At 49.0% G+C, this 22,671-nt stretch overlaps 2 protein-coding genes across 7 annotated transcripts in view; one reads left to right on the forward strand and one right to left on the reverse strand.

Annotated features, from left to right (window-relative positions):
• Positions 1 to 672: 672 nt before the first annotated feature.
• Positions 673 to 17,478, forward strand: F2 (coagulation factor II, thrombin). Its single transcript, XM_072790608.1, has 14 exons — positions 673 to 828; positions 1,177 to 1,340; positions 2,010 to 2,034; positions 2,300 to 2,350; positions 3,714 to 3,819; positions 3,920 to 4,056; positions 5,474 to 5,791; positions 6,097 to 6,222; positions 6,299 to 6,425; positions 6,859 to 7,026; positions 7,547 to 7,720; positions 7,986 to 8,167; positions 16,984 to 17,054; positions 17,212 to 17,478. The coding sequence occupies exons 1-14, from the start codon at positions 756 to 758 to the stop codon at positions 17,353 to 17,355; spliced, it is 1,866 nt and encodes a 621-aa protein (XP_072646709.1). The 5' UTR covers positions 673 to 755; the 3' UTR covers positions 17,356 to 17,478.
• Positions 17,479 to 19,898: 2,420 nt separating this feature from the next.
• CKAP5 (cytoskeleton associated protein 5) overlaps positions 19,899 to 22,671 on the reverse strand; it is a 106,840-nt gene continuing 104,067 nt past the window's right edge. For 3 of the 6 annotated variants that reach the window (XM_072790601.1, XM_072790602.1, XM_072790603.1), the window contains exons 43-44: positions 20,685 to 20,836; positions 19,899 to 20,584 (exon numbers count right to left, since the gene is read on the reverse strand). In XM_072790601.1, the coding sequence (XP_072646702.1) occupies positions 20,339 to 20,584; positions 20,685 to 20,836 (398 nt within the window). In that variant the 3' untranslated portion in view covers positions 19,899 to 20,338. The remainder of the gene's footprint in view (positions 20,585 to 20,684; positions 20,837 to 22,671) is intronic. The other 3 variants (XM_072790606.1, XM_072790605.1, XM_072790604.1) reach the window with 3 other exon arrangements.

Here is a 22,671-nt window from a genome sequence, read left to right on the forward strand (position 1 = left end):
CCTGGCCCCAGCCGGACAGGCAGGAGGAGAGGGAGGGGCCCTGTGGAGAAGACCTGAGGACTTGGCCTGGTCCCCATTCTGGGGCGGCAGCAGGTCCTAGGAGCTGAGAGAAAATAGACCAGAGGCTCAATGGCCCTGGACCTGACTCCTCCTCCTGAGCAGCCACGACACATGGACACACCTCCACAGCTTCCAGATGGGAAAGTGGTTGAGAGGCAGCTCTCTTTTGGCTGCACCCTTGTCTCTGCTTTCTTACACCCATGTGCTATGATTACATAAACCTCCCCATTGGTTTATATCCATATACCTGCTGTTTATTGAACATGTACTACATTTTATGGGCGTCACACTCATAATCTCGTCTGAGTCCTCACAACAAAGTACCGTTCCCATTGTACAGATGGAGAAACTGAGGCTCACAGAGATTAAAGCAACCATCACCATGTGTTGGATTGGAAGGACCCTTGGGAAGATCTTGTGGCCCTGCTTGCCCAAGTTGGCCCACATCTCAGAAGGGAGGGGCTGGACGATGGTGGAAACTTACACTGGCCTTTCCTTTGTGACTTCCTCCCAGACCATCTGTCTCTAGTCCCAAGAGGATCTGTCTTCCTGGGTGGCGGGGGTGGACTATCTATACGCTAGTACCATGGCCCTGACCTGCTGACCTCTCCCTCTTGGCTAATTTCTTCATGTTAGTTCAACATTAACCCAGAGTGGTCAGGACAAGACCTCAGAGTCCCGGGAGCTGATACACTATGGCGCACATCCGAGGCCTGTGGTTACCTGGCTGCCTCGTCATCCTCTTTAGCCTTGCGCACAGCCAGCATGGTAAGAGGGGGTCGGAGGCTGGGACAGGCTGGCAGGCTGGGATATAGGCCCATGGGCTAGGGGCTCCTGGCTTGACTGAGAACAACAGGGCCAATGCCCAGGTGGGTCTCAGCCTACACCATGGCTTAGGGAAGGAGCCGGGTGCTCAGGTCTGGATGCACAGTGACTGCGTCTCTCCTGTAATGTGGAGAGCTAGTGGGCCACCACTGGCAGCCTTTTGGGTCCTGCCACCATCCCAGGTGTCCCCTTTTGGAAGCCAGGAGGGCAGGCTAGCTCGCTTCCTGCCCCCACAATGGCCAAGACAGCCTGGCTGACCGAGGCCACTGTCCCATGCCCCTCCTGCCACAGTGTTCCTGGACCCTCAGCAAGCACTATCACTGCTCCACCGGGTCCGACGTGCCAACAGTGGCTTCCTGGAGGAGCTGCGCAAGGGGAACCTGGAGCGAGAGTGTGTGGAGGAGCAGTGCAACTACGAGGAGGCCTTTGAGGCCCTGGAGTCTTCTACTGCCACGGTGAGGGCCAGGCTGAAGGGCAGGTGTGGTCCCTCCTGGTGGGCCCAGCTCCAGAACCACAAATGAGGCAGCGAGGGATGTCCCAGCTCTTCGGCTATTGGCAATGCAGTGTCCACGGGGACTTCATTTCACTGGGATGCCAAGATGAGTGACCTCAGCCTTTCTTGGAGGTCCTGACGCCTGGGCTATGTCAGGGTCTGGCAGCCTAGTGAGGCTCCAGGTCATCGGGGGCTCCTCTGTCTTCAGATGGCTGTCTGCTCTGGGGTCTCCGGAGGCCCTGGTGCTGGCCCACACGGCCTTCAGCTTTAGCTATCTGCTACTATGGGGTGTGGGACTCTGGCGAGGCCTCAGGGCTCCAGAAGCTCTGCGCAGCCTTTCCCCTCCTGGGCCCCATGCCCCCACCTTCCAATCTAGCCCACCTATGGGAACCCTTTACGATAGTCTTGTTGGCAGGGGGCTCCCCTCTCCTCAAATATTCCTCTCCCCAAGGGCTTGGGCTCTGGAAACAAAAGTAAGAAACTACCACAAACCTCCCCAGAGCCTGCCCCATGTGTGACCAGGGTAAGGGAAAGATGAAAGTATGAAGAAGAAAAAACACAAAGTCTACTGAAAAACAAAATGAAATGAAACAGGATATGCCACAGCCTCATGCCAGCTCTTATTTTTCAGGATGTGTTCTGGTCCAAATACACAGGTAAGGACTGGGAAGGGTTTGCTCCTGGAAGGGAGTCCTAGGGACCCCAGTGAAAGAATGTCCTATTCTGGAGAATCTTCTGGTCCATTCAACCATCTATCCCTCCACCCATATCTTCCTTCCTTCCTTCCTTCCTTCCTTCCTTCCTTCCTTCCTTCCTTCCTTCCTTCCCTCTGTCTCTGCACATTGTCCCCCCGCCCATCCTCTGCTTGAGCCCATCCTGTCTCCTACCCCAATCCCAAAAATGTTTCTGGGTCTTTTCCAGCTTGTGAGCCGGTGAGGAAACCTCGAGAAAAGCTCGTTGAATGTCTGGAAGGTGAGGAGCCAATGTGGGGGTGGCAGCAGGATGTGAGCAAGCAGCCTGGGAGAAGAGCAGAGTAGAGTGGATTAGGAGTGGTGGCCCAGCACCTGACCTTGCCTTTCTCTTCCTGCGGTCAAGGACGCATCTTTGCACCTGGCTCTGTGCCTGGCAGTGAGGAAGATGATTAACATTGGAGAAATGAATGAATGGATGATGAATTCATGTTTTTTAAAAGATTTTATTTATTTATATGACAGAGAGGGAGAGAGAGCACAAGTAAGGGTGGCGCAGAGAGAAGCAGATTCCCTGATGAGCAGGGAGCCCAACATGGGGCTCGATTTTAGGGCCCTGGGATCATGACCTGAGTTGAAGGCAGACAACTAACTGAGCCACCCAGATGCCCCTGAATACACCTTTAATATAAATATTGACTCCCAGGGCAGCCTCAGGGTTTAGCGCCACCTTCAGCCCAGGGCGTGATCCTGGAGACCCAGGATCAAGTCCCACATTAGGCTCCCTGCATGGAGGCTGATTGTCCCTCCACCTATGTCTCTGCCTCTCTCTCTCTCTGTGCCTCTCATGAATAAATAAATAAAATCTTAAAAAAATATATTGACCCCAGCTCTTAACAATAACTCTTCAACTACTGACCATACTTTTTGTTTTTCTTTTTCATATTTTTGTTAAATAACTTACTTAACAGGCATTCTACTAAACCTCTGCTATATACCAGGCACTGTGTCATGTGCTGGGGATTTTAAGAGAATCAAGGAGCTCACAGTCTCATAGGGAAACAAAAATAAAAAATATCAGTATGATTGTTGGAAAAGCTCTGTTCCAGGTGCCAAGACGATGCCAGGAGTAGGAGCATTTAGTTTGCTGGCAGCATCAGGGACAATCCCCCAGAAAAAACAGTTTTCCACCTGGATTTGTGGGCACACTGATAAGCAAACAGAAGAGCATTCCTAGGCAAAGGAGACAGTTTTGCAAAGGCTCTGACACATGAGGAGCTCTGATAACAGGATGGGTAGACCAGGGCCAAATTAGAAGTACTTTATTCACTTTGTCATCCTACTGGCCATGAGGAGCCACTGACTTTAAGCTCCATGAGGGCAGGGGCATACCTTGACTATGCCTTATTCGTCACTTAGTACTGGGTACAGTGTCTGACACATGGTTTTCACATGGATGGTGGGCACTCAGTGAATTTTTGGTGAGTGCTGTTAGATTGGTGAACTGCTGGGTACAGAGGAGGTGGTTGAGGAAACATGGGTTAAGGGTCATGAAGCAGAGGTAGCTTGTATGAGGTGGACAGACAGAGCTTTGTTAAGTGAGAGAGGCGACAGATGGTAAGAGACCGGGGCTGGGGTCTCTGCAGGTAGCTGTGCTGAAGGTCTGGGTATGAATTACCGAGGGAACGTGAGCTTCACCCGGTCAGGCATCGAGTGCCAGTTATGGAGGAGTCGCTACCCACATAAGCCTGAGTGAGTGATGGGCTGGCCTGTTGGCCAGTGGGCTGAGAATATGGGGCTGGGACACACTGGATGGGGGGTACAGCTTCTGCTGAGCAATTTCCTATTCCAGAATCAACTCTACCACCCACCCTGGGGCCGACCTGCAGGAGAATTTCTGCCGTAACCCGGATGGCAGCACCACTGGGCCCTGGTGCTATACTATAGACCCCACCGTGCGGCGAGAGGAGTGTAGCATCTCCCTCTGCGGTGAGCTGGGGAAGGCTGGGCAGTCCATGGCCAGGGCTCAGGGGTCTCTCCATAGGGCCTGGTAGCCTGGGACAGGAAGCTAGACCCTGGCTACCTTCAAACATGGCTTAGTCACTTACAACAAACACATTTGGGCCCGTGGGTCAGTGAAGTCAAGCAGAGACAGCTGGCCTCCCCTGCCTCCCCAGTCTTTGCCTCTAGTCCTGGTGACCCAGACTATAGCTCATTCCAAATATGCTTTCTTTCCTGCTTGAGGCCTTCTTCCCTCCAGGAAGCCTTCCCTAACCATTTCAGCCTGTGTGCCCTTTTCTGAGCACCACAGAGCAAGCCTCACATGGTCCAGCCCAGCATGATTCTGTCATTATCCTTTTGCCTGATGTGTCAGTTAGCTTTAGCCACAATAATGCTGCAGATCCCACAAAATCACAAACAACTGCAAAAGCTCAGAGGCATATACCAATAAGCATTTATTTCTTATGTGTCTGAGGGTTGGCTTGGGTGGCTGTGCTTATGTCAGCTGTGCCTGCCTATGTCTGTGCTGGCCACAATGTAGGCTGGGCTTGGCTGCTGGTCCTGCTTCAAACAATGGGTCCAGCTGAGCTTGGATCCTTGTGTGGGTTGGGTCCCGGTTTGCTCCACATTACTCATTCCAGGGCTGAGGCTGAAAGGCACCATCTCCCAAAGTTATGGCAGAGGTAAAATAATAAAAATAAAAAAAATATTCAGAAACACATGATGTGTGTCAAGGCAGTTCTGCCCATGTTCCATTGGGCATGATCAAGGCCAACGTCAGCTGCAGATGTGTACCTTTACCTATAAAATCACAGGGCAGAGGATGTGGATCTGGGCAAGGGTAAAGAATTAGTGCCAGCAATCAAACTACCAAATATAGGTTGGTGTATCTTTGTCCTTCATGCATCCCTCTTGGACCTAAGGCTTGGTCCTGGGACTATATTACAGCAAGTTACCAGTCATGGTAACAAAAGCAGCTACCATATACCAAGCCTGCCCACCCCCAATACTTCGCAGGGCTGCTGAAATTGCCCTACTGCCCATGAAGCCATCCTTCGTCATCCCAGCTACTTTTCCTGCTGTCCACTATAAAAATAGACTCTTTCTTTAAAAACTCCAGGCAGTCACTACCAATATATCACAGATAGCCCAGGAGATGAAACCGAGTTGCCATCTGTCTCATAATGCACCAGACACAGCATGTATTTTGTTTAAGTCTCTCAACAACCCTACAAAAGTGGTATCAGTCACCCCTTTTATAGGCAAGCAAAGCGAGGTTCAGAGAGGTCAAGTTACCTGAGGCCACATAGGAAGAAGGTGGCAGGGCAGGAAGTCAAACCCTGACCCCCTGGCCGCGTGTTGTCCCACCCCACCCACTCTGCTCCCCTGCCTCCCCACCCACCAGGCCAGCAGGGAGGCGTCACTGTGCCGCTGACCCCACGCTCCGGAGGCCCCACGGTGAATCTGTCACCTCCATCAGAGCACTGCATCCCTGAGCGTGGCCGGTACTACCAGGGTCGCCTGGCGGTGACCACACATGGGTCCCCCTGCCTGGCCTGGGCCAGCAGACAGGCCAAGGCCCTGAGCAAGGACCAGGACTTCAACCCTGCGGTGCCGCTGGTGGAGAACTTCTGCCGCAACCCGGACGGGGACGAGGAGGGCGCGTGGTGTTACGTGTCGGAGGAGCCAGGTGGCTTTGAGTACTGCGACCTGGACTACTGCGGTGAGGCGGGGCGGGGGCGGGGCGGGGGCGGGGCGGGGGCGGGGCCGAGCAGCGCCTCCCGGGTGCAGGACTGCCCCGCCGCTGGGGGGCGCGGTCCGCCGCAGCTCCGTCTCCCCGCGGCCCGGTGCGCTTGGCCCCACGCGCAGCTGAACTCGCTCAGGCCCCAGGCCGAGGTCCCCAGGACGCCGTGCGCTGCGCTCCGGGCCTCGCCCAAGGCCCTCCAAGGCCGCGCGGAGGCTTGGGCGGGGGGTGCCCGAGGGCCGCGCGCAGGCTGGCCTGGCCCCAGTGGTGCCTGCTCCCCGCAGAGGAGCCCGTGGAGGAGGTGGGCGACGGGCTGGCCGAGGACCAGGACACGGCCATCGAGGGACGCACCACCGCAGAGGAGTTCCAGCCCTTCTTCAACGAAAAGACCTTCGGCGCCGGGGAGGCAGGTGAGGCAGCGGCGGCAGTGGGGGCTGCAGGGGCGCAGAGCCCAGCTCGGCTCCTCACGCCCGGTTTGCTGTGCAGACTGTGGGCTGCGACCTTTGTTCGAGAAGAGGTCGGTGAAGGACAAAACGGAAGGGGAGCTTCTGGAGTCCTACATCGACGGGCGCATCGTGGAGGGTTGGGACGCGGAGATTGGCCTCGCGCCCTGGTGCGTAGTCCGGGCGGGCCGGAGGGGCCCCTCTGGGGCTGCCCCTTCCCTCACAGGCCTGGGCTTCCCAGGTGATGCCAGCTGGCACCCCTCTGAGATTGGGGGTATTGCTTCTCACATGCAGAGAGCGAGGCTGAGGCCCAGAGAGCTTAAGGGGTCTGCCTACTTGAGTTACTTTCTCTGGCCCCAGAGCTATGCCGGGCTGTGCAAATTCTGGACCTGCAGAAGCTGGGGAGGGGTGCAGAAAGCAGGAGGCAGCCCCTTGGTGTGGTGTGAAGGTCCCAGTCCGCAAGGGCAACCAGGCCAAGCTGGGGTCTGGGCCCAGTAGGCACCTCTGTCCAGTTCTGAAAACTGGGACTTTCTACTTTAGGACAGGTAGAGGGGCAGCTCCCCAGCTCCTAAGGCTTCCCCTTCCCTCCCTCCCCCGTCGCAGGCAGGTGATGCTTTTCCGGAAGAGTCCCCAGGAGCTGCTGTGTGGGGCCAGCCTCATAAGTGACCGCTGGGTTCTCACTGCTGCCCACTGTCTCCTGTACCCACCTTGGGACAAAAACTTCACAGAGAATGACCTTCTGGTGCGCATTGGCAAGCACTCCCGTACCAGGTACAGGATGGGAGGCCACTGGATGTCTGGCAGGGGTCAGAGTCCTCCAGCGTGACCGTGGGGGCCTCTGGTGGTTCCTGGGAATGTGGGATATGTCTGTTTATTTCCCACAGTGGAAAACTCAGCAGTCTCTGCTGTCAAGGCCATTTGGCCATGTCCCAACTGAGGCTTGGGGCTTGGGACAGAGAAACTCAGACTCTGCAGAGAGTGAAATCCTGGCCCACCCCCAGCTTCTCTCCAGCTCCCAGGACGTGGTACAGGTGGGACCTGTGAAGAGAGGCTGTGTGGGCCAGGGCTACAGCCTGCCGCCCTCCCCCACCTGCCTGGGCTCTTTGATTCCAAAGTCCTGAGCAGCTACAGGCCGGGAGATGCTGCCAAGCAGGAGCCAGCCCTCTCCTGTCACTGGTGGCCCAAGGCTCACTCCAATTCCTGGACTCTGAGGGCAGGCCATTTCTCTCCTTAGGCACCAGCTGCCCCTCACCAAGTGGCTTACAGCTTCTCCATGTCCCTGTTCACACAGGTATGAGCGAAGCATTGAGAAGATCTCCATGCTGGAAAAGATCTACATCCACCCCAGGTACAACTGGAGGGAAAACTTGGACCGTGACATAGCCTTGCTGAAGCTCAAGAAGCCTGTCAACTTCAGCAACTACATCCACCCCGTGTGCCTGCCTGACAGGGATACAGCAACCAGGTGGGGCACAGCGGGGCTGGGGCGGGGTGGTGCACAGGGCAACGGTAGGGGGAGCCCTGGGCTGGGGTCTGGGCCTGATGGTCCCAGCAGCCTTGCAGAAGTTCTTCCCCTTTCCAGACCTTGGGGTGAGAGGGGGTGGTTTTGAGTCAACCAGATGTCCTTTCTGCACCAGTGTTTTAGATTCAGGCCTCCAAGGGGGCAGTGCTGGGGCCAGGGACCCCCAGGAGGGGTTGGTTCTCACGAGCTCCTTTCCCTTCCCCCAAAGACTGCTCCAGGCTGGGTACAAAGGGCGGGTGACCGGCTGGGGCAACCTGAGGGAGACGTGGACATCCAGCATTGGTGAAGTACAGCCCAGAGTCCTGCAGGTGGTGAACCTGCCCATTGTGGATCGGCAGGTCTGCAAGGCCTCCACCCGGATCCGCATCACTGACAACATGTTCTGTGCTGGCAAGTCTCTTGCGTGTGGCCAGGCCTCAGGGTGGGGGGCGGAGACCTATTCAAGGCCTGGATCTGGTCCCTTATAAGCCCCATGGCTTTGGGCAAAGTTGCTTCACCTCTTGGAGCTATTTCTTCCTCTGAAAAATGGAGATAAAAGTCTCTGCCCTATAGGGGTGTGTTAAGGGGCTAGGCATGGTGCTAGTCACTGGTTGCCCATATGTGTGAATCCAGATAGCAGCATGAGGCCTCAGGTGGAGAACAAGCCATTTGTTCACTCAGTCATTCGGCAAATATTTTTTGAATGCCTGTTGTGATCAGTATTCTACTGTAAACCACAAAGACCCAAACACAATGCCTGTGTCCTCACAGAGCTCCCTTAGTAGGAGGGAGTGTCCATCAGCAGATGTAGGACAGTATTCCCCGCTGGGAAACAACATGAAGCAGAGTAAGGGAGAGAGAGAGATGGGGACAGAGTAGTTGGACAAGGCTGGGGAAGTGCCCTCTGGGGTGGGAGAGAGGGGGAGAGCTGATGTAAAGGTCCTGGGGTAGGAGCCTGCTTAGTGTGTCTGAGGAACAGCGGGGAGGCTGGTGTGGCAGGCAGGCAGCAGTGGATGAGGGGAGGGAGGTGGGCAGACAGAGGATGGGCAGTTCTTTCAGGGCCTTCAAGGACTTTGGCTTTTATTGAAATAGGAAATCTGGGAGGCTTTGGGGTGAATAGTCTAACCTAATTAAAAATTTTTTGTATAGGAGTGCCTGGCTGACTCAGTTGGTGGAGCAGGGGTCTTTTGATCACGGGGTCGTGAATTCAAGCCCCACATGGGTGTAGAGCTTACTTTAAATTTTTTTTTCTGGGCAGCCCGGGTGGCTCAGCGGTTTAACGCCGCTTTCAGCCCAGGGTGTGATCCTGGGTGTGATCTCTCTCTCTCTGTATCTCTCATGAATAAATAAAGAAAAAATCTTAAAAAAAATAAAAAATAATTTTTTTTCTAAGATTTTATTTATTTATTCATGAGAGAGAGAGAGAGAGAGAGAGAGAGAGAGAGGCAGAAACACAGGCAGAGGGAGAAGCAGGCTCCATGCAGGGAGCCCGATGTGGGACTCGATCCCGGGATTCCAGGATCACGTCCTGGGCCGAAGGCAGGTGCTAAGCCACTGAGCCACCCAGGGATCCCCTAAACATTTTTTTCTCACTATAATCTCTGACTCACAGGAAAGTTGCAAAAATAATACAAAGAATGTATATATACTGTCACCCGGGTCCTGCCCCCACACTGTGTGCATGTGTGTGTGTGTGTGTGTGTGTGTGTGTGTGTACAGATATACACACATAGACACACGCTGTTTGAGAGTCAGTCGTACATAAGCCTCTTTACCCGTATCCTTGAGTACACATGGATGTTCTCTTATGTAACAAGTACAGTTGTTGAAATCAGAAAATTAATGAGATGATAGTGTTTTGTAATCTGTAGACCTTATTCTGGGGTTTTCAGTTGTCCCACTTACTGATGTTTTTTGTAGCAAAGGGGGAAAAATGTTCTTCTCATTGGGATTCAGTCCAGGGTCACACATTGTCCGTGGCTGACCCCAAGTTGTCTTCTACAACTTGGACGTATTTCCCAGGTGCAGCCCCAGAAACCTGTAGCAGGGCCCTCGGTTTGGTTTCTTTGAGGTTTTGGTTTCCTTGTGATCACATTCAGGTGAAGCCAGGGTGTGTCCTTCTAAGTGGGCTCCACGGGCAGGCCTGTGATGTCCGTTTGTCTCACCATACCAGGGAAGACTGACACTTGGGTAAGGTGGTGTCTGCCTCTGGCGAGGCCCTCACTGTGAGGTTCTGTTACAAGCATCCTGTGGGGAGAAGCTTTGATCCCCTGCATCCTGTTTCTCATCAAACCGTCCTCCCAGCTCTGGGGGCTGCCAGGTGGCCATCTACTAATTCTTTCATTCCTTCTGTGTTTATTATCCTTTTGTTGGAAGGAAGACCTCTCCTTTCATTCGTTTTATCAGTGTGGACTCCCAGGTCTTCATTCTCAGAGTGACAATTTGCTAGTGTCATCATTTATTTTGATTTTCAAATTATCCAGGTTTGGCCAGTGGGAGTCCCTTGAGCCTGGCTTCTGTGACTTTTAATGTCCCTGCCATTCCCTGAGAACTTTCTTGCCCTGGCACAGCAAGGGGTTCTTCACTTTCCTGCTGGTGGAGAATGGTGTTTAGAGACCAGGATCTAGGTGCCAGGTACGCGCATCACTTCTAGGATGTCACTGCTTCTACACCCTCTCAGCAGACAGATCTAGAAATTATGTGTATTATGCATATGCCAACATCTAGATTTTTCTGTCATCTACAGTCTCTCTGAAACCTCCCACTGCAATCCAGCCAGATTAATTTTAGCTTCTCCCTTTCCATATTTGTAACTCTCTGATGACAGTGAGAAACTCGACTCCTGTTATTCATCATATAGTAACTTATTTGATCAATATTAGAATACATAGGGGCACTTGGTGGCTCAGTGGTTGAGCATCTGCCTTCAGTGCAGGATGTGATCCCAGAGTCCCTATTCTTTTTTTTTTTTTAATTTTTATTTATTTATGATAGTTACAGAGAGAGAGAGAGAGAGAGGCAGAGACACAGGCAGAGGGAGAAGCAGGCTCCATGCGCCGGGAGCCCGATGTGGGACTCGATCCCGGGTCTCCAGGATCGCGCCCTGGGCCAAAGGCAGGCGCCAAACTGCTGCGCCACCCAGGGATCCCCAGAGTCCCTATTCTTAAAAAAAAATTGATAGCCACATTATGTGGATGTACTATAGTTTATTCGGCTGTTTCCTGTGGAGAGCATTTAAGATAGTTGCCAATATTTGCAATTGAACATCTTTTCAGTTGCTTGATAATCATTTTTATTGAATTTTCCATGTTTTTCTTGCCCATTTTTTGTCTCCTTCCCATCAATTATTAAGAGTTCTTCATATAGGGATCCCTGGGTGGCGCAGCGGTTTGGCGCCTGCCTTTGGCCCAGGGCGTGATCCTGGAGACCCGGGATCGAATCCCACGTCGGGCTCCCGGTGCATGGAGCCTGCTTCTCCCTCTGCCTGTGTCTCTGCCTCTCTCTCTTTCTCTCTGTGTGACTATCATAAATAAATAAAAATTAAAAAAAAAATTAAAAAAAAAAAAAAAAAAGAGTTCTTCATATATTAGTGATATTAGGCCTTTTTAAAAAAAGATTTTATGAGAGAGAGCAAGAGAGAGAAGCAGGCTCCGCGCAGGGAGCCTGATATGGGACTCGATCCCGGGACTCCAGGATCATGTCCTGGGTCGAAGGCAGGCGCTAAACTGCTAAGCCATCCAGGGATCCCCTGTATTAGGCCTTTATTTGTGATATATGTTGCAAATATTTTCTCCAGTTTGTTCATTTCTTAACTTTTATAACCTTTTACTGTTTCTTCTTTCTTTCTTTCTTTCTTTCTTTCTTTCTTTCTTTCTTTCTTTCTTTCTTTCTTTCTTCTTTCCTTCTTTCTTCTTTTTTTTTTTTTTTTTGAGATAGAGCATCAACAGGGTGGGGCAGAGAGGGAGAAGCAGATTCCCTACTGAGCAGGGAGCCTGATGTGGGGCTTGATCAGGAACTCTTGAGATTGTGACCTGAGGCAGATGCTTAACCAACTGAACTACCCAGGTGCCCCCATTTTATCATTTCTAAATTAAAAAAACTTTAAGTAGTCAACTTATATTTTATTTTATTGCATCTGGATTTTTGCAGAGTTAGAAAAACTTTCCTTATATCCAGGTCATAGAGAAATTCACTTGTTTTCTTCTAGTACTTGGTTTCATTTTTCTATACTTAGACCTCTGAGTCATTTGGAGTTTATTCCTCAGTATAATGTGAGGTATGGATTTAACTTATCTTTGTCCAAATAGCTAACCAGCTGTCTCTACACCACTTATTAAAAATTGTATCTTTGCCCCAAGTGATTAGATTTTTTAAAAAATATTTTATTTATTTAGGGAAGCCTGAGGGGCTCAGTCGTTGAGCGTCTGCCAGCCAGGTGTCCCATGATTTGATTTTATTAAATATATTTTATTTATTCTTTACTTTTGAAAAAGATTTACTAATTTATTTTAGAGGGAGAGAGCAGGAGCAGGGGGGAGGGAGAGAGGGCCCCAAGCAAACTCCATGCTGAGCGCACAGCTCAGTGTGGGGCTCCATCCCACAACCCAGAGATCATGACCTGAGCCAAAATGAAGAGTTGGATGCTTAACTGAATGAGCCACCCAGGCATCCCAAGTTTTTATTTGTATTTTTATTTTTTTGGTGCCTAATGTGGGGCTTGCACTTATAACCCTAAGATTAAGACCTGAGCTGAGATCAAGAGTCAGATGCTTAACTGACTAAGCCACCCAGGCACCCTTTTAAGATTTTATTTTTAAGTAATCTCTACACCCCAGGTGGGGCTTGAACACACAATATTAAGAATTGGGTACTCTACTGACTGCCCCAGTGATTTGAGATGTCACATTTTTCACATACTAGGCTTCTACTGTAGTTAAATCTATTTGAAGATATTCTATTTGGTTCTCCTGGTCTCTTTTCTTTTCTTTTCTTTTTTCTTTTCTTTTTTTTTTTTTTAGAGATTTTAAGATTTTATCTATTTATGAGAGACAAAGAGAGAGGGAGAGACACAGGCAGACGGAGAAGCAGGCTCTCTGTGGGGAGCCTGATGCAGAACTCGATCCCAGGACCCTGGGATCATGACCCAAGCCAAAGGCAGACGCCCAGCTACTGAGCCACCCAGGCGTCCCTCTTGGTCTGTTTCTATTCTATTAAAGCACTGTCTTGTTTTAATTACAGAGCTTTAGAGTAGGTTTTAATGGCTGATAACGTTTGTTGTTTCTTGAAGTTTTTCTTTCCAGTGTTTTCCTGGCAATTCTTGCATGTTTGTTTTTCCATATGAACTTTGGTATCAACTGTCTAGCTCTATAAAAGAAGCCTATGGATATTTTTGCTGGGATTGTGTTGACTATAAATTTAGAGAGAACTGACATCTTTTTTTTTTTTTTCTGACATCTTTTTGATGTTGAGTCATTCAAGAACAAGAAATATCTGCCCATTTGTTCAAGTCTGTATTGTATCTTTTTAGCATACTACAATATATTATGATTTTTTTCCTCCTTAGCACTTTTTTTTATATATTCATGTTCCTTGAGTAATTAGTTTGTGGTTCCAAAACCAATCAAGATACCTAGGAATTTGACTTTTTAGCTAGGCCTGTTGCTTTTCATTTCTGTACTTCATTAAATTTCTGCTTTTATCTTAAAAAGTTTTTTCTTCTTTATGCTTTCTTTTATTTTACTTTGCTGTTCTCTTTCTAGCTTTATGAGCTGAGAGTTTGGTTGTTTTTGTTCTTTAATTTTTGAGTAGGGCTATGCATTTTCCTCTGTTCAGAGAGAACAATATGCAGTGTTTTCATTATCATTATTTTTTAGAAATTCTGTAATTTCAGTTTGAATCTGTTCACCCAACAGTTGCTTAATAGGTTTTTAAATTTCTAGATGGGAGGGTCTTATATTTTGATTTTGGTAGTAATTTTGAGTTTTGCTGCACTATGCTCCAAGAGTATGGTTTGTAATATTTCTACTTTATGGAACTGATTTTTATTTTTTTTGAAAGAGAGCTGGTCAGGGCACTGGGGGGTTCAGTTGGTTAAGTGTCTGCCTTCGGCTCAGGTCATGATCTCAGGGTGCTGGGATCAGGTCCCTGCTCAGCAGGGAGTCTGCTGCTCCCTCTCCCTCTGCCCCTCTCGTGCTCTCAGTCTTTCTCACTCTATTAAATTTAAAAATCTTTAAAAAAAAAAGAGAGCTGTTCGATCATTTTTTGTGACTGTTACCTATGTACTAGAGGTGTGTAGGTATGGTCTCTATTATCCATGTGTGAAGTTTGATATATATCCATAAAGTACAAAAAGAAAAAAGAACCTTATCACTTGTTATTTAGGTCATTTATTTTTATTTATCTATTTTTAAATGTTTTAAGTAATTTTTTAAAAGATTTTATTTATTTATTCATGAGAGACACACAGAGAGAGGCAGAGACACAAGCAGGCTCCATACAGGGAGCCTGATGTGGGACTTGATCTTGGGTCTCCAGGATCACACCCTGGGCCAAAGGTGGCACTAAACCACTGAGCCACCAGGACTGCCCTATTTTAAGTAGTTTCTATATCCAACATGGGGCTTGAGCTCACAACTCCAAGATCAAGAATCGCAGGTTCCACTGACTGAAACAGCCAGGTGTCCACCCCCCCTACCCCCCCACTCCCACCGCACCGTTTAGGTCATTTATATCCTCATTTATTTTCAGTTCACTTGATCTTATACTGAGTTTGTGTTAAATTCTACTAATGTATTTGTCTCCTTGATTTATAAATGTGGTTGCTGTGCTGTTTAGTGCAGATATTCATGACTCTTATTTATTCATTGTGAACTGCGGCTTTTAGCATTAGAAGTGTACTTTAAATTCTTTTCAGTTTCAGGATCACTGTCTCTGCTGTTTTTTGTTTCCATTAACCTAATATACCTTCGTCCATCCCTTTAACTTTAGCCTCTAGACATCACTTTGTTTTGTCTCTTCTATGCAGCATAGTTGGGTATTGCTTTTTGAGAGTCAAACTAAAAATCTTTTTCTCTTTTAATAGGTGAGTTAAACCCATTTATATTTATTGATGTGACTGAATTAATATTGGTTCATATGATTTTGTTATTATTACATGTATTATGTTTCATTTGCTCTTTTTCCCTATGTGATCTTTTCTTTGTGTTTTTGAATGTATATATTTGGGACATTTTGCATTTTTGTTCTAATGATTTTCTTTGAGCTTCTCTCTCTTTGAAATGCCTTTAGTTCCTTCTTTTCTTACATGACCTTTTATTTAACTCCCAGCTATTGGCTATACATCAGTCAGGAAGTTTACTTTCCTCTTTCAAGATCTTCTTTGATATTTTTAGATGCATTTTTTCCTACTTGTCAGCACAATCAGTCCCTTTGCTGCAGCATTCATCTCTTGGTTGGATGAAGCTTGTCATTTAGTAGATGCTTCAACAAAGCATTCTATGGGTGTAGAATTTCATGAGTTTTCATGTGTTTACAATTGTTGTTCTGTAGTCTTGAAACCTTAAGCTGTGCTTGGCTGCATATAGAATCCGTGGCTTAAATTTTCCTTCCTTAAAAAAAAAAAAAAAAAAAAAAAAAAAAAGCTTTGTTGTTGCTTACTTTGTATGTTCTTTTTGAAAAATCAGATGCTGAGAGGTGCCTGGGTGGCTCAGTTGGTTAAGCGTCTGTCTTCTGCTCAGGTCATGAACCCAGGGTCCTGGGATCCAGCCCATCAGGTTCCCTGCTCAGTGGGGAGCCTACTTCTCCCTCTCGGGCTCCCTCTGTCCTTCTGCCTACTTGTGCTCTCTCTCTGCTGGATAAGATCTTTTTTTAAAAAATCAGATGCTTGTGTAATTCTTTGGAACTTGTATTTGGTCTTTTTTGCTTGGAGGCCTTGAGAGGGTTTTCCTTCATCTTTGAAGTTTTATTAGGATATGTCTCAGAATGGGGTGTTTCAGGTGTTTTGTCAGCTACCCAGTGTGGCTCCTTTCAACATATACCTTCAACCTTATTTTATTTCTGTGAAATTTTCTTGGATTATATTAGTTTTGTTCCATGGTTTTTTCTTTTTGAGAGATTCAGAGTTCTTTGGTCTGAATTCCATTTCAATCCCTTTCTACTTTGCATTTCTTCCTATTGTCCATTTATTTTTAATTTTTGGATTTCTGATTCAAGGTGTTTTTGTTACATCCTACAAGTTGGCTTGGGGAAATTTAATGCAGTTAGAGTTTTCTTCTGTTTCACAGTGGTATTTTGGGGGAGAATTTTTATTAGCTGAAGTGTTTTTTAGTCTTGTTTTTTGGTTTCCTATAGTATTTTGGTATAGATCTATTTAGTTGTCATTTATTTTACAGATCTGGGGTTATTTAAAAGATTCCAATTCAATTGCACTCACTTCTTTTGTCTAGTAGGTATTTTTAATTAATTAATTAATTTATTTTTAAATATTTTATTTATTCATCACACACACACACACACACACACACACACACACACACACACACAGAGGCAGAAACACAGGCAGATGGAGAAGCAGGCTCCATGCAAGGAGCCTGATGTGGGACTCGATCCCGGGTCTCCAGGATCACACCCTGAGCTGTAGGCGGCACTAAACCGCTGCGCCACCCAGGCTGCCCTAGTAGGTATTTTTATTGCCTCATTTCCACATCTATGTTAATATTAGATGCACAATTAAATATACTGATTTGCAGTTTGGGTGTTCTCTGTATTCCAGTGATGATTGTGTGTGTGTAGCTTCTGTTGTTCATGTTTTCCTATATTTATGGAGGGTATGTGGGGATAAAGGCAACTGCCTTTATCCTCAGCCAACTGCCTGGATTTTGGATAAAGGCAACTGCCATTATCCTCAGCCACCTGTAGATCTAATGTATTTTTTTAAAAAGTCCTTCTGCCTGTTGGGCAGCCAATGGATTGTAGGTGGGCAAAAGTAGAATTTGGGAAGCTAGTTCAGGGGAGAGGTACGTGTGACGTGACTAGGGGTGGAAGAGGTGAGAAGTGGGTGAGTTGGGAGGTCTGTTGAAAACAGAGTTGAGGTTGTGCTAAAGGACTGGCTGTGTGGGGTAAAGAAATGAGAGCCAAGGAGGGTCAAATGGACACTCTCCAGCTAGGTCTCTTCACGGGGAGTGGCGGGAGCATGAGCTCTGCACCTAAGCACACTGTTCTCTCTCAAGGTTATAAACCCAATGAAGGGAAACGAGGGGATGCTTGTGAAGGCGACAGTGGGGGACCATTTGTCATGAAGGTAAGTGCTGCTAAAGGCCAGGAACTGGTGGGAAGATCTTCCGGGGGTGGGGCTGAGTAAGGAGGAAGTGTTCTCAGAAACGGTTGCCCAACAGGGTACTGGACTTAAGTTCATGCCTTGGACTCACCCTCTTGGAAACCCCATGTTTCTTCCTCAGAGCCCCTTTAACAACCGCTGGTATCAAATGGGCATCGTCTCCTGGGGTGAAGGCTGTGACAGGGATGGAAAATATGGCTTCTACACACACGTGTTCCGCCTGAAGAAATGGATACAGAAGGTTATTGAGAAGTCTGGAGGTTAGGAGGCTGCTCACATTCTAGGCTCCTCACTGCAAAAATCACAGAAACCAATCCAGTGGAAGATTTATTTTTGTGGTGTGTTCCTAAAACGATATAGTTCTCAATAAAAGTGTCTGTCAACAAGCCTCCATGCTCCCAGTGCTATTCGTGGGCAGCTCAGAGCGAGCCAGCATGACCGAATAAACAGGACTTAGGGAGGCCACCACTCCTAGAATGGGGTGGGGTGGGGTGGGGATGTGGGTGGTGGGGGGTTGGAGGGGCAGGTGGCAGGGAGGTGGTGGCCTGAGGGGCTCAGCACTGAAAATGCTCCAGACTCAGGGCCTTAGTAGGATACCTCATTTAATGCCCATAAGAGGTAGGTGAGGAAATAGACTAGAAGCATCCTGTCCAAGTTCACATAGCTGAGAAGGGTTAAAGTTGGACTTGAAACACAGAAGACACTGAAGCCTGTGCTTTCACTTGCTCTGCTGTGGGGGCGATACGGCACTCGTCCCAGGACCAGAGAAGAGGTAGGGGAAGGCCAGAGCAACAAAGGAGAAGTAAGTACGTTTCTTTAGTGCCTACATCCTTCTGCATGTCATTAAAATGACATCAGACTTAATGCCTCCAAAAAGGAGCAGTACTTTAAGTGCCTTCATCTGGGAGTATGTGGGATATGGTGGTTAGGCGTGTGGCCCGGTGTCAGACTGCCTAGGTTCGTATCCTGGCTACAACTGTAAAAGGGACAAGTCAGCTGACCACCTCGAGCCTGTTTCCTTACATATAAGATGTACAGAAGGACATTCTTTATCTAATAAGGTCTTGAGGATTAAATTAGGTAATTCACAGAATGTACTTGGCAAAATGCCCAATACCTGGTAAGCTGCCCATAAATCACCGCTGCTTTTATTCTCACTACTGCCTGGCATGGCAGCATTCCTACTTCCCTACAGATGGCATGCTGGTGCAGCTGTTGCTTCCTGGAATTTCTACTTCCATTGAGAAGCCAGTTGCTCAGGTCTGTAACTGCTAAGAAATGGGACCTAGAGGGTGTGCATAAGTGGATTCATAAAGGGTAGGGACAAATGTAAAAGTCCTAAGAGTCACAGAACCTAAAGCTGCCCCGTCAGCACATCCTTCGAGGTTGCTACTGGCTGAGGGGGTGCGGCTCTGACACACTGCTGCCCTTCCAGGGCTCCCCCGTTTCCAGCTGCACCTCGGCCTCCTGCCATTTCTGTTAGGTACCTTCATGACTTGGGAGCAAGGCACCACAGTGCTACAGGTGCCACACTGTTTCAGCTGGCATGAAATGCTGATCACTGGATAATTCTCTGGAGGACTGTGTTGAAGGTACCCTCATCCCTGAGCTTGGGGTGAGGTGGGGGAAGAGCATGGATGCCGCCATGATTACCTCTTGGCCTTGAATCTTCGACCAAGATCTTTAAACTTCATGGGAGTAACATGGGAAGAAGGGATGGAAGTAGACACTTTTACCCACTTCCCTCCCCCTTTGTTTTCCTTTCCCATTTTTCAATACATCAAGGAACAGAGACCAGACCTCTGAGTTCTCTGCCCTTGTTACTTGGTTCTGGCCAAGAATCAGGGTAAAAACTGGGGATTCAGTGCGTCTGCAGGACCTCGGCAGCCCAGAGCTTTAACCACAGTGGGGGGTGGGGAGGTGGGGGGGTGGGGAAGCACAGGGATTAAGAATTAGAATATTCTGGCTCCACTTTTGAAACAAGGGCACAGGCTCTCAAGGTGGCTTCCCTCCAACACAGCTGTAAGCACTGCAAGTTCCGGACCCAGGCACTCTCTCCACACGTGTTGTCCTAGCATAGCAGCGAAATGAACTCCTCCATCTTCTTTCCAGAATGCCTACTCCCACGTTCCTGCTTCAAGGAAAGGCAGGGGGGGGCGGGGGGGTGTGATTTCAGGCAGCACAAGGGCCACCTGAGAAACATGACTAGAATCAACAGGGGATTCACTTTCTGTCAACTTTTTGTTTCTTGAGCGCCAGCTGAGTAAGACAGTCTAGAAGAATTTCTTGACCCTTGTGGTTGCCCATCTTTATCCAGAGCCTCTTGGTCCTGAGTTTTTCTGACTCTGGAGGGAGATCCTGGCGGATTTATCCTGGATGTGACTCCTCTGTTCACTTTCTGGTCCTCACTCAGCCTGAGCGGGAAGCAACAATGGGTCTCAACTCAGGCCCCAAAACCAGGTGGGGAGCTCCTGAGCACCCCCATCCTCCTTCAGTCAGAGCCCCCAAGTCCAGTGTCTGTGTGGAAGGCACTGCTGCCTGGCCCGGGCCCCAAGTCACAGCAGGAAGCCCAGGAGCCCCTGGAGCCATGGGGCTGATGGGAGGAAGCCATGACCATAACCCCCCGGAAGCTGCAAGCGGAAGGCAGGAACAGGGCGTCGCTCCTACTCAGGGTAGAAGCACAAGTCTGTGCGCCCATACAAGGTGGTGCTCCTTAAGCAGGACTTACTCACTCATGTTTGGCTGCTGGCTGGCCAGTCCCAAGGACAGATGACAGAGCTGCCCAGGCAGGAGCATCTTGGGAGACTGTTCTAGTTAATGCAAACTTTATTTATAAAAGACTCTTAAATTAGTTGTATCATGCCATGCATTCATACAGAATACAGTGACCCTTCGGGGCTACAGGGAGAAGAGCTCACGGACTCAAAAGGAAAACTAGTCAAGAGTTTCTAATAGTTAAAAGCTAGGAAAGATCAGGACAACTTTACAAATGAGCAGTTAGAAATAAAAGACCAAGGCTACGGAGACTAGTCGGAGCTGAGCGGAGGGCAGCTGTTTACAAGTCTGTACACTAAACTACGACACAGACAGTCTTCCGGAGGCAGGACGCTGGCGGAGCAGCGGAGCGCGTGGGAGGCCCGCGGCGGGCACATCCAGGCAGTCTGTGTGCCAGGCCCGCCGAGCCCCGGTGACCAGGAGGACCCCGAGTTGAGTGAGCTGGAGCTGCGGGGCACGGGGCCGGGGCCACTTCACTTGCGGCTGCTCTTTATTCTCTCCAGTCTCTTTTTCAAGTCGTCAATGTTGGCTGTGGAGGATGAGGATGTGGTCACGCTTCCTGAAGAGTGAGTCTGGTTAGAATCCAGGTCTGAGTGCTGGTGCTGCTCCCGGGACTCCCGGAGCTGAGAGAGTTTGCTGTGCAGCATGTCCGTGGAAGAGGCGACGGGGGGGACTGCTGGTTTGGAGAGCAGAGAGGTCAGCGGGGGCCGCTCGTCCTGCTGTGGAGAGAAGGACACAGTTGGCAAAGCGGGTCGGTCTGAAGCTCGGGAGCAGCAGGGGTCGGCCTGGCCTTGACCCACCCAAAGGACCGAGGCCTACCTTCGTATTGTCCAGACCACATCGCTGTCGGAGGATTTTGAGCCTCTCCAGGTAGACGGACGGTCCCACCTCCTCTCCATTGGTGTTACCTATGGAGGACACTGTGCTTGTGGGAGCGGGCATACATGAGACCTCCGTCTGAGGGGAGATGCCTAGAGGTGAAATGTGGAAAGGACACTCAAATGTACACATGTCCCCTTCTAGACTGCCCAGTTAACCTGCCGCCACAGGGAAAGATCTGGGGGCTTGGATATCACCACTGTAAGGACTAAAGAAGCCACAGGAGTTCCTCTGGAGTTGGTGGTAAAAGGGGCTCTGAAAAACCCAAGACAAGCTGAGCGAGAACTTGAAGAGACAACAGAGAAGAGCAGAATATAGGCCGGGCCGCCTGTCTACACCCTGGATATGTGCGGCGTGGGGGAGGGGGAGTTGTACTCTGTCATCCTGCCACTGACCTGGGGAATCCAAAAGCCTATGCTACGGTGTCCAGCTGAAGAACCTCAGGACTTTACAAGTTGGCAACAATTAGACTAGGCTTGGACCAGGTGATACACAGAGGGAAGTGCTTATTCAAAACCAGGGAAGACAGCAAGGAGCTCAAGGCCACAGTGTGTTCATGGGGAAGAGGCAGAAATGCAGGTGTCCAACAAACATAAAAGAGAGGGACAGGAACTGGCTCACAGGTCACTCCCAGCATGGAGAACAAGATTCTGGCAGCAGAGGGGAAGAACCAGAAAAATCCACCCGCCAGTTCTTGACATTTTGAGAATGAACAATCACAAAACATAGGCATTTTAAACACCCAAATTAGTATCAAAATGCATTATATAAGCCAAAAAGGTAAGATCTTGGGAAGAAAAACTGCCTTATGGTAAACTGAAGAGCAGCAGGTTACTCTACAGGAAAAAAGAAATCCTTAATGTAAACATGTGGAGGATACTCTGACCAGGTGCCCATGAACGAGAAAGGGAGTGAGAGATAGTAGTGATGGGTGTCTGAATACTCTCCACACGCAACCACTCCACAATCAGTGGGGTCACACGCTTGTGCTGCAAATGTCCTATTTAGGCCCAAAGTATCAGTCAGATGTCAGATGTCACCAGAAAGGGCTGCAGAAGTGAGAAAAGGGGCCCCTACACCTCGATCAAGCAAACCATGGTATGTCCGCTTACCTCCTCTAACATGCCATGCAGTACAGCAATTGTTAGGTGAACTGTTCGTGTCTGTCTCTGCCCTTGTGGACTTTAAATTCTAGCAGGGTTTTTTGTTTGCTTTTTAAAGATTTTACTTATTTGAGAGAGAGCACAAAAGAGAACAGTGAGCACGAGTGGGGACAGAGGCAGAAGGAGCAGCAGACTCCCTACTGAACAGGGAGCCAGATACGGCCTCGATCCCAGGACCCTGAGATCATGATCTGAGCCAAAGGCAGAGGCTTAACTGACTGAGCTACCCAGGAGCCCCACTTTTTAAAAAAGATTTATTTATTTATTTATTCGTGATAGACACAGAGAGAGAGGCAGAGACACAGGCAGAGGGAGAAGCAGGCCCCATGTAGGGAGCCTGACACGGGACTCGATCCCAAGACCCCAGGATCGTGCCCTGGACCAAAGGCAGACACTAAACCACTGAGCCACCCAGGGATCCCTTTTTAAGATTTTATTTACCAGCAGAGGTTTTTGTCTGTTTGCTGCCTGGCACACAGCAGGCATTCAACAGGTACTCCTGAATGACAGGAATGAAAGCTCATCCTTTTTTTTTTTTTTTTTTTTTAAGATTTATTTTATTTATTCATGAAAGACACACACAGGGAGAGGCAGAGACAGAGGCAGAGGGAGAAGCAGGCTCCATGAAGGGAGCCTGATGTGGGACTCTATCCTGGGTCTCCAGGATCACGCCCTGGGCCTAAGGCAGGTGCTAAACCACTGAGCCACCCAGGGATCCCGCTCATCCTAATGTTAAAGTGAAACATTACTCCCCTATAGTGAAA

The sequence above is a fragment of the Canis lupus genome, chromosome 21, assembly GCF_048164855.1.
Source record: "Canis lupus baileyi chromosome 21, mCanLup2.hap1, whole genome shotgun sequence".
In the NCBI taxonomy this organism is placed as follows: Eukaryota; Metazoa; Chordata; class Mammalia; order Carnivora; family Canidae; genus Canis; species Canis lupus.